Here is an 11,070-nt window from a genome sequence, read left to right on the forward strand (position 1 = left end):
CATCACATGTTCATGAGTCAGCACAGAGGCACGCTGACCAGGCCACGGGCCAACAGCACGCCTCTCAATGTAGTGACGCATGAACACGTAGTGCGTGGGCCGCGGGCGAACGGACTGTCGTGTGAATGGGCCTTAAGGAATATGAATAGGACTAGCTTTAAAGGCTCTTGAGGCATGCTTGTCTGGGCATTTGTGTCAGGTTTTCACCCTTGACAAATTTATCCAATTAAGATGCCTCTTTCAGCCCAAGAAGCAGTCAGTCACAAGGATTCTGCGTTGAGTAACGAAAGAAGAAGTCATACGCGAGAACACAGAGAACAAAGAGACATTTGCTGCATTGCGTTGCAGCTGCGGCATATGCTCCTCAAACAGGGTACATTGGCAAACCTGTCTCTGATGTCGAATTTTGGGATGTGTGACCGCTTCGAAAATTACGGACGACCATTACCGGAAGACACCTGATCTCTTTTTTCGTCTAGATGTCAGACCCGTGCAACTTGCACCATCCACTTTTTTGTTGTTGCCATGGTCTATAAAGCGCGCTCTCGATTAAACGTACGAACTGCTATTGCGCGTATACGTCAAAGCACTAGTTTATATTTGAAATGGAAATCAGTATGCGTGGTTGCGATAGTGCTTCGAAAGCGGGATCACGGTGCCCTGTCACAGTGACTGGCGGAGGGAATACCTGCCTTAAAACACTCTAAAGGGGCCAAGAGTAGTTTCGTTTGAGCGACCTAGAGTCACAAGCATTGCAAGTGTCTTCCCCTTCGTCATCATCTCCGCCTGGGTTTCGAAGCAAGAGCAAAGAGGACGCTCCAAATCGAGACACCATATCAACGTGAAAGCATGTCTTCGCGACTCTTAATGCTGCATTCTGTAGGCAGTGCGCACCATCTCGTAGATTCTAGTGTGGAGTGTCAGCTCTCCGCTTTTAGGCTAAGGCAGTAGCATAGGAACCAAAACTCTAGGCTGTCGTGGAGGTATGAAGTTGTCATTGAAGAACGCCAAATATTATGGAATCCATTTTCTGAACTGAGAGCGCCTGTTGGATGTTTCAGATGTACTTTCTCTAATTAAAGTTATCAAAACGCTTAATTTAAGGGTAGACTTGATGCCACCTCTTCATCGGGAGCGAGAGCCAAAAAACTTGCCTCGAACATCTTTGCAAGATCGTTGGTGGTGGTGGTGCTCAGGTGACGTGGATAGTTCAACACGCCCATCGCCGATACGTTCATTGTCTGCACCAACTCTAGAAGCTTGTCACCCATGTTTGGAATGGAGGCAACGGTGCTGTCGTCATTCTCGAGGCCACTGACAGAAAATCCCAGACCCGCAGCAACACGCCTGTTCACCATCATGGCCTGCGCACAGGTTGCCAGGGTTGCAGCACACCACCGCAAATAGTGCTGCGTTTAAGAGAAATAGCTCGAGTTTGAACATGCTAGAAACATTGTTTCAGCTCTACTGTAAAATTAAGCGGTACAGTGGCTAGATGGTAACAGACGTAAGTAGATTGAGGCAGCGTGCTTTGAAGCGCTCGGACTGTCTTCTCGCTGAAGAGACTTACTCCGAACGGTAGCGAATAAGCTGCATTAAATGCTCTTGTGGGCTTTCGGTGTTTTTCTCCAGACGATCCATTCCAATCTCCCCCAGATCTAAACTTATTACATAGATCTCTGCAGTACGAAATGTTTTTATTTCTTCCGATGTGAAACAGTATGTATCAAAGTAAGACATCGGGCAGTAAAGAAAATATTGAGCTTGATATAACGGGGCATATTTCTCAAAAACAATACTCAGTACTCTATCCTACCGATATTTCTTTTTTGTTCGCGTGCTTCTGTGTTACAACGAGTGGGAAAGCATGCACGAATGAACGACTGCACTTACCTTCCTGAAGGTAAGCCAGGAAGTTTTTCCGTACAACGCCAGGAACTCTCCGCCTTGTGCCACAAGATCTGGGTAGACAGCGTAGTCGCAAAAGGGTACGTGGAAGACTTCAGCGCTGACGACGTTCTCACCGAGCACACAGAACATCAAACCGGGACGATTGCCGGTGATCTTTGAGCCCGCTGAAAGAGCACCACGAGAGTACTTACGGGGAATTTGTTTCATGTTTTCGGGCTAGCAAGGAGCCTCGGGCCGCACTCAAGCCCTTTAACGTGAGTCATGCGAGGAAAAAGCAATCTGCTAGCTCGGTACAGCTAATAGGCATGATGAATGCCGTACTTATGCTTTGTTAGTTCGCCTCGAAAACAATTTCGCCTCAAGGAAAAAAAAAAAACTTACGGTTGGTTACTTCGAATCGCCACGCGACGGTGACATGAAACTAGTTGCTGCAACCAACGTTTATTTCAACAACGCAGCTGTTAATGGCTCATTTGTGGATTGATTCGCGTCGGTGTTCCCGGTGTCACCAGATCGCGTGACCACAGATTGAGCACGCTACTAATTAAATGATTATGTTTATTCGTTAAAATCATGATGGCATCATTCGCGAACATCTCCGGCGCTTCTGATTGATTCTAAAATCATGATGCCGTCACTCACGTAACTAGTGCAACTCTTATCGGTTCTCAGAATCATGCAGCAAGTTCTGATCACGTGACCTGTGATGTGATCAACAAGGGCTCGGTATACAAGACGGCACTCGCCTGCGCGTCAGTCTTTTACTCTTGTCAGTTCCGTAGAGCCGCACGCAGAAGCCAGCCGCTTTTAATTTTAAACAAATGAAAATACAAAAATCAGTGCATAAATAACCGACTTTTTCAATCTCTCACATAATCACCGAAAATTGCCGGGCTGTATTAACGTCTTAAAGAGTATCCTAATCATAAACAATAAAAGGAAGATATCATAATAGCAAAAGCTCTGATGTTGCGCATGGTAGGTTCTACTTTTAAAGATCATTTAGTTTACTCCCAGCACCGTAACTAGAGCATATTTACACAACTGCATTTTTTCTACAGCGCGTATCTAGAGAGGAAAAACGCCGGGAAACAGTGCGAAGATGAATGCAATCTTCAAGCGTCTGAATTAATTCCTGGTGGGACAAACCAGCAGTTCCTACAGCACTGCTCAGAGTAGAGAAATGAACTATATTAAACGACCACAATCATCATCTGTGCGCTAACGGCATGACATAAAAATGGTATGAAAGTGGGACTAGCGGTAATATTCCCAAAAATAGCAGTTGACTTCCCGAAGTCTTTCTTACTGTCCAGAGTGTAGCGCCGTCATCAGTAGGACCGGTAATGATGACTGGACGACTAAGTTCAGGTCATGCAGAGCTAAGGCTTCTATTTGTCAGGAAAATTAGCCTCAAGTTCAGAGATGAGTATTTGTCCTCAAAGATGTTCATGTGGGAAGTTTCCTCAGAATAAGCAGCAGAGCTTATGTCTGCCTGCAGAACCCGTTGACTGATCTTTGTAATTTTGTAATTGTTTAGAACCATTCGCCATAAAACGGTAGCAAGGTGGAAACGGTAATTTCCAGCGGCCGCGTGACGTATGTTTCACACGACGAAATTTATTACGTCCCCTGGCGTGCTGCAGTGTCATGATCTGGTATTCACAATCACGGGTTATGCTCACTCCACTGTTCGAAAGTACAACGTAAAGAAAATAAAAACTAGTACCAATATTTGATGCATACATAGCCACTTCAACTGCGTCAATTGTTCTCACATGGAGCTTTTCTTGCCAAATTTCTCCTTCGTGTTAGAAATTCCCAGACTAATCATTTTTCCGCGTGATAAATAAGACACAGCAACGATTTTATGTGGCGGTACCTCAAGAAGTCGATCTGCGCAGCATACCAGGGGCATGATAGGGTTCTCACGTTAATTTAGAGGCCGTTATTTGCAAGGGGCCTAGCGTTAAATATTCGCGATCCACTCACGTGTGCTTGCACCGCCTTCAGTCTGTGTCGGCCCAGGCAGTCGAATCCGAATCTCTGGCAAGACAGGTTGCATGGGGAGCGCATCAGCGATGGTTCCGCTGGCTGCAACACTGTCAGTGCTGTCACCACCATCTTCCACTGCATCTTTCAGAAAGCAAAATTGACACGAGCATAAGCAGAGCGAAGTGGATACGAAGGAGTAGCATTATAAGGGAAGCATTTTGCAGCTGCAGGACGCATGATGCTAGTCTCGACTAAGGAATTTAAGCTAATGCGCTGGCATTCGATTCATCCGCAAGGACTTTCGAACAATTTTGCCATGTTTATCTAGAACGCTACAAATATGGAACTTAACCTTTAGAGGGCGGTATTCCGTGCGAAAGTGTACAACATGACGACGCTCTATCACTGGCTGACTGATGGTGCCAGATGGCGATGGCCCGTCTCACCGACGTTTGTCGACATTCGTCGCACCTATACCAGCGAATAGTCAGCATAGGATTCCAGATGGCCTTTAATCATCGCTCATTTGCCAGAACTCTAAGCATGATTCGAAGGACAGTTACAAAATTTTTGTTCCACTCAGTCAGATATCACATTTATTTTACCATTGTACTGTCCTACAGTATGGACTACACGTTCCGTGCCACCGCAGAGCAATATATATTTATATTCTCGTCCCGGGTTATTAACTTGCGAATGAGAGAAGTAAATTTGAATAAAAGCATACTAAATCACTTTGGCTGAGAAATTTTGGCTGAGTACGCCCCTTCAGTTCGGAAAACTTTGTGGGCACAATAACAAGGCCACAGTGATCGCTGTGGATCCTTGTGCGGAAGGTTACTATCAGTTCAAAAGGTGAAGGTGTCACGGTAACAGATTGAACATTACATCACGTTACATAAAACAAAGGAAGTTCTTTCTATTCCGGCAGTCTTGCCATCCGTGACGCAGGGCGATGAATACCACTGCTAGTGAATGCGGAAGGTGCGGGGTTCGATCCCCAGTGCCGCCGAATACACATAGGTGATACTTTGAACAGAGCTTCCTCTGGCCTGGTTCTCGGATTAATCAGGGTGAAATACTTGTGAAATGGGTCTTTGACCTCACCTTCATCAAACGAAAATATCTTGTGACTATGCACTCTTTGGCCGCAGATGTCATTGCGCCACAAACATTCACTATCACTAGTGAGTACACGGAGACGCTTTATGAAACGACAAGGACAGAACGAAAGAAACTGGATATCGTAGCCGGATATGACGTCTCCCCTACTGTAATGAAGCTTTCTTCTGTTATCTGTGTCTGCGCTAGTACTGCAAGAAAGCATTATATGTTAATTTGCAAACTATGTGCCGGTACAGAGATGTAAAGGCATGTCATCATAAATGGGCACGGTGTAGTGTAACAAAAGGAGTGTTTCTGAACTGCACACACCTATAATGACGGCCAGAAGAACAGCAATACAGATGACCACGATAAGGACGCACGCGGTGGCCAACAATGCCAAAGAAATGGTGAAGCGGCCGCTGCAAACAAAAGTGATATAAAGCCTAAGAGATATGGAACGCTGCAAGTCTGGATGAGAAAGTGCATGTAGAGTATTTATAAGCAATTAAGGGACTTATGTAGCAGCAGCGCAGCTTCTTATCTTTGTGCAGACTCTGTGAATACATAAAAACTTCTGAATGCAGAGATAATGTTCATTCCAACTTTGCAAATGCTGACGGCAAGTTAGTTACTATCTTAGAGGAGCCTCGGAATGTTGTAGTGCCCTGCCGTCTGCAGTTTAGCCTTGCAATGCATCAGTGCGACCAGTCTGTTCTTTTTTTTAAGGATTGTCTAGGCTACATGTATTTCCTAGCCCAATAGTCTCAAGGCTACCCTCACTGCACACACGTGTAAAACCATTTTTATGCAAAACATTTATTATTTCACAGACATGCTAGCCAATGGATAAAGGTCATTTTACTATGGCAGTATTGCTCTCGTAAATGCGTTAAAATCACAATAGATAGTGCTAGCAAAATCTGTCCTTGCATCTCTTCGAGCAGTTAATGCATTTCCATAGCATGGTTTTCCCTCCAGAAAATTATAAAACAATTCTCACAAATTTGCATAGGGCTTGGGAATGATGCCAATAGCAGGGTGTTACAATAACTTATGTGGCATGAATCCTTATCGTGCGTCATTAACCTAAAGAAATCACCATCTCTTCCGCCATTGGCGGAGTGTAGAACATCTATGATTACATAGGTCGGTAACGGCACCACTGTCTGCAGCCAAATTATAGCAAGGTCTCGTCATCCAGTTACGTATTGTTCATTTTATTAATTCGAACTTTGTCTGTTAGGTAAAAAACAAAAAATCAGATCTGCAATTCGCAAATGCTCACAATCCAAATAAAAAAGCTTAATATTGTAGGTAACATTACTGTATTTCATCGACTGGCACTGAGGCATCTTGGAAGCTTCACACTATTAAATATAGAATTAAGAGTTGCCCGCCTTTCACCTAACCTGTGAAATAGATAAAGTAGAAATAGCAATTTATCGTCGCGGAGGTAACAACTCTAACACCACCAGTATTTTATCGAGAAAAAAAAAAGAGCTAATGTAGACTCGTACAAAGTTCTGCCATTATCTTGATTGCGTCGTGCAAGGGCGTTTATTTGTTCTATTGGCTCCCCTCAAAAACATGAGTTGTCCCGTTGATTTTTCTGGCTCTTTAGAATGGACGCACACAATATAGAGAGCCTATTCAGCCAGTCAGAAAATATTTTCAAATTGAGACGTGTTACGCATTCTCGTTTTCCATATGAATTGTCAACCGTCACATTCCGGACTCTCCTCAGCAGAATTCAGAAAGAGCACAAGTAACTCGGAGGTTTTTCAGAATATTTCTGAAAAACAAAGTACCTCTCTTCATTCGTTTCATACTACAAAAGTATTCCAGTGAAATGCTTACGAAGGTTCAGTTCCTGAAGAAGAAATTGGAAATTTAACGCCAAGAAAATTTTAGAAAAGTAAAAATGTAACATACGCGTGAAGAGCTATGTCAAGGTTAAGTATTGAGGCCCAGTCGTAATGAGGAGCCTTAAATATCACGATTACGCATTAGGAAAAATTAACCATAAAGATGCTGTGTGTTAACTAAATTGTCATCCAAAATCGATACAGCAAGCACATACTCAGAACCGTGAAGACGCGTCAAAGTGCCACAAATGTTTTGAAGGTAAACTACAGCGACCAAGTCATTATCAGCTAACATTACTCTTCTAAATTAACAAGTAGGACCACTTACAGTGTGAAAAAAATTGTTTGTTTATATTTCTGGCATTTGAATGTGACATGTGGCTTTTAGCACAAGCACACTGCAGCTGTAGATCAGCTTTCGATCGCTCCTGATTTTTAAATTTCAAATAAATATTTGGCTCAAAGATGTTGCCCTATAAGGGTCGTTTAAGTGATTTGACAGTCCTTCTGCTTCACAGCATTCGTGGCCTGGACTATCAGTATGTAAGCCTTGTACAAGAAAACAAGTTTCGCTTTTTAATCTTTCCGTTTATATATTTACAAAAGTATTCTGTTTGTGTTTACTTGCGCTAATTTCCGAAAACGGCGCCCGAGATTGTTTTGAGAGTTTGTAGAACTTTAATTGTTGGTAACATTTATATAGCACCTGAGGAGGTAGCCAGATAAAACATAAAAAAATGTTGTTACTTAAACACCATGTAACGCTACATAACCTTGTGATCAAACACGTAAGCATAAATTGCGAACAACCTTTTTTCTATCTTAGTAAAGGTTAACATGAAACATAATAAATATTCTTTGGTCTTCACTTCACTTCACTTCACTTCACTTTATTACCTTAAAGGCCCCCAGGATTGGGGGTATTACATAAGGGGTGGGTTACATTGAAAAATCAGATTAAATAAACAAAGAAAAAACGTAAGATACAAATATTATTCGCTGTTAAAGGTAGCAGTTAAACAGTTCGCAAATGTTGATGGGCAGGTGATTGCGGCGATGTCGTGTGGAAGGCTGTTCCAGTCCTTGGCTGAGCGTGGAAAGAATGACGATGCAAATGTAGTTGTACGCGTACATGGCCGGGCTACTTGAAGGGGATGACCGATGCGGAGGGAAATGCGTGCCGGCGGATTGATGTAGGGAGGACGACGAAGTGAGCTGAAATAAAATTTGTGAAACAAGCACATACTAGTAATACGACGCCTACAAGCCAGGGATGTTAATCCTGCCTCTGCTTTTAGTGCTGATATGCTGACATTATATGAATAGCACGAATGTATGAATCTTGTGGCTCGATTTTGTACTGATTCTAGGGAATTTATTAGATAATTTTGGTTAGGGCTCCAAATAGCAGAGGCGTATTCTAATTTAGAACGAACAAGTGATTTGTAGGCAAGCAATTTTAGGTTTTGTGGCGCATGACGTAGATGTCGTTTTAAGAATCCAAGGCTTCTGTTAGCGGATGATATGATTTTAGTGACATGCGCGTTCCAGGTTAGATCATTGGACAATGTTACTCCGAGGTATTTGTAAGTCTGAGCTAATTCTACCGTGACATGCGAGATTTTATAGGAGAAGAGGACAGGATTACGTTTTCGGTGAAATGACACGACTTTACATTTATTGGGGTTTAGTTCCATGAGCCAGTTGTTACACCAGTCCTGTATGCTGATTAAGTCATTCTGGAGGGCGAACTGATCAGAGGCGTTGTTGATAGTGCGATAGATGACACAGTCATCGGCAAAAATACGGACGTTACAAGAGACATGCGTTGGAAGGTCATTAATGTATATTAAAAATAATAGCGGACCAAGGACTGATCCTTGCGGGACACCTGATGTTACCGGAACAGAGCTAGAGGCTTGATTATTAACGTTAACGAACTGGGTGCGGTTAGCCAGGAATTCGCTTATCCACTATAATATGTTAGGATGAAGGTTTAACCAGGACAGTTTTAGTAGTAAGCGTTTGTGGGGTACTTTGTCAAATGCTTTCGCGAAGTCCAGGAATATTGCGTCAGTTTGTAGGTTACAGTCGAGGTTCACATGCAGGTCATGGATGAAAGTAGCCAACTGTGTATCGCACGATAGGTTCTTACGGAAACCGTGTTGAGCAGGATGAAAAAAATTTATAGAGTCAAGAAAGTTCATTATATGAGTATAAATGACATGTTCCATGATTTTGCATGGCACACTTGTTAAAGAGATGGGACGGTAATTAAGGGGTGATTCTTTGTTACCTGATTTGAAGACCGGAACAACCTTCCCCACCTTCCAATCACTGGGTATGTTACCTGTGGAAAGTGATTGTGCAAACAGTTTTGACAGATACGCTGCGGAAGCATGGCAAGTATTTTTTAGGAACTTGGGGGTGATATCATCAGCACCTGCAGAAGATGACATCTTGATATTTTCAATGATAGATATAATGCCGTGCACAGAAAAGATGATTGGAGGCATATGCGAACTCAGGTTGTCAGTTACGGTACAAAGTGGCATATCAGTTTCGTGTGTGAAAACGGATGAAAAAGCGGCGTTAAAAATATTAGCACATTCAATGCCACTGGTCATCTCACCAAGCGGGTTAGCAAGTGTGATGACCGGCGCCTGTTCAGGGTTTAATACTTTCCAGAATTTCCTCGGGTTATTTGTTAGAATCTTGGGGAGGTCAGTTTGGAAAAATGTTCGTTTGGCATCATGGATAGACTGCAGGTATGTTGACTCGGCTTCGTAATATTTCTTCCATGCGCATTCACTCGGGTTACGTTTAGCTGCACGGAAAAATCTCTTCTTTTTGTTTTCAAGTGTTTTCAAATGCTTTGTGAACCATGGTTTGTTGGGATTGGCACGAAATGTGATGGTGGGAATAAACTTCGCTGTAAGTTCTATAATTTTAGTTTTAAAGATAAGCCAGTTTTCCTCAATTGATCGATCATCGAAACATGTATCAAAGTTTGGAAAGAACGCTATTAAATGATTATTGATTTCTTCGTAATTCGCTCTGTCATAAAGGCGAATCGTTTTAGGGAATGTTAAGCGCGATTGGGGTATGAAGGTGAAAGTAGCGTGTAAAACTTTGTGGTCACTAATTTCGCGGACTAGTCAGCCAATAACGACCGCTGTGGTTATTTCCTGGCAACAGCTTCCTTACGTAGATGAGTGGGCGAAGGAGTGCTATCTGGAAAGGCATATAAAACTGCATGAGCCAAATTTTGCAGAAGCGAAACATCACGCACAGACCAAAAAAAAAAAATCTGCAATGCTATTTACACCAACCAAATAATTTTAAGTTTTGTCATGATATGTTTTGCTTAACAGATCCGTTGTACGCGTTGATGAAAAAGTTTAAGGACAGTTTCAAATAATCAAGCGGGCTTGATCGGCACAGAAAAAAAGCCGGACACCAATTAAAGCCTTACGAGAAATGCCGCTATTCGGTAAACATAATGACAACAAATAAAAGTATCGCCAAGACACTGCACCTAGTAAACAAAATAATATAGGCATCTCGCACTACAATATATATCGCGACTAAGAACACAGTGCGCAGGTTTTATTTCTGCCGATTTAAAAAATAACGTACGCTCTATCTCCAGCTCTCACACATAAGATAACTCCGCCTTAAATATATGTAAATGGAGCAAATATGTGTTAACGGAGAAAGAGCGTTAGACGATTACTCGATGAAGAAAATAAAAGCTATCAGCCGGCTGACCGGTCTGAAGACACATTTGGTCAGATGCCGGCTGTAAGGAGGATGCGAGTGAATTGTGTGGTTCATTCATAAACCTTGCAGCACCAGTACATACTGTAAGCATTTACACAAAGTTAGGTTCCCTCTACCGGCAAGTGATCCAAAGGATATCTTACCAGCATACGACGTTTGGTGACTGTAAGCTGGATAACTGTAAGCTGCAAGAAAATAGTGCATAAGTGCGGTGAAAACAGCAGTCAGAGGTTTGAAATTTGCATCGACTGGGTCTTTTGATGTAAAAAAGAAGCAATGCTTTGGTTACTCCGCGTGATTTCGCGCTGTTCACTGAGTAATCAACGTGGGAATTGAACAGCCAGTCTATGTACATTTTCAATAATGCCTTATTATTCCATTTTTGGTAGCACATGATATCTCCACAGTG

The 11,070-nt window shown here is 42.6% G+C and overlaps 1 protein-coding gene across 1 annotated transcript; it reads right to left on the reverse strand.

Moving 5' to 3' along the window:
- Window positions 1-256: 256 nt before the first annotated feature.
- On the reverse strand, window positions 257-10,854 carry LOC149340680 (uncharacterized). The gene is made up of 5 exons (XM_089551164.1): window positions 10,805-10,854; window positions 3,904-4,047; window positions 1,894-2,075; window positions 1,155-1,364; window positions 257-271 (listed from the first exon to the last, which is right to left on the reverse strand). The coding sequence occupies exons 2-5, from the start codon at window positions 3,974-3,976 to the stop codon at window positions 257-259; spliced, it is 480 nt and encodes a 159-aa protein (XP_089407290.1). The 5' UTR covers window positions 3,977-4,047; window positions 10,805-10,854.
- Window positions 10,855-11,070: the final 216 nt, after the last annotated feature.

Source organism: Amblyomma mixtum, chromosome 6, assembly GCF_055824585.1.
Source record: "Amblyomma mixtum isolate Tamu chromosome 6, ASM5582458v1, whole genome shotgun sequence".
Taxonomy (NCBI): domain Eukaryota; kingdom Metazoa; phylum Arthropoda; class Arachnida; order Ixodida; family Ixodidae; genus Amblyomma; species Amblyomma mixtum.

Coding starts and splice junctions, on each gene's coding strand:
- LOC149340680 (XM_089551164.1), bottom strand. CDS start 3,976: ATGCAACCTGTCTTGCCAGAGATTCGGATTCGACTGCCTGGGCCGACA. Junction 2,076..3,903: donor TGAAGGCGGTGCAAGCACAC/GTGAGTGGATCG, acceptor GTGCTCTTTCAG/CGGGCTCAAAGATCACCGGC. Junction 1,365..1,893: donor CCTGGCTTACCTTCAGGAAG/GTAAGTGCAGTC, acceptor ACCTGTGCGCAG/GCCATGATGGTGAACAGGCG.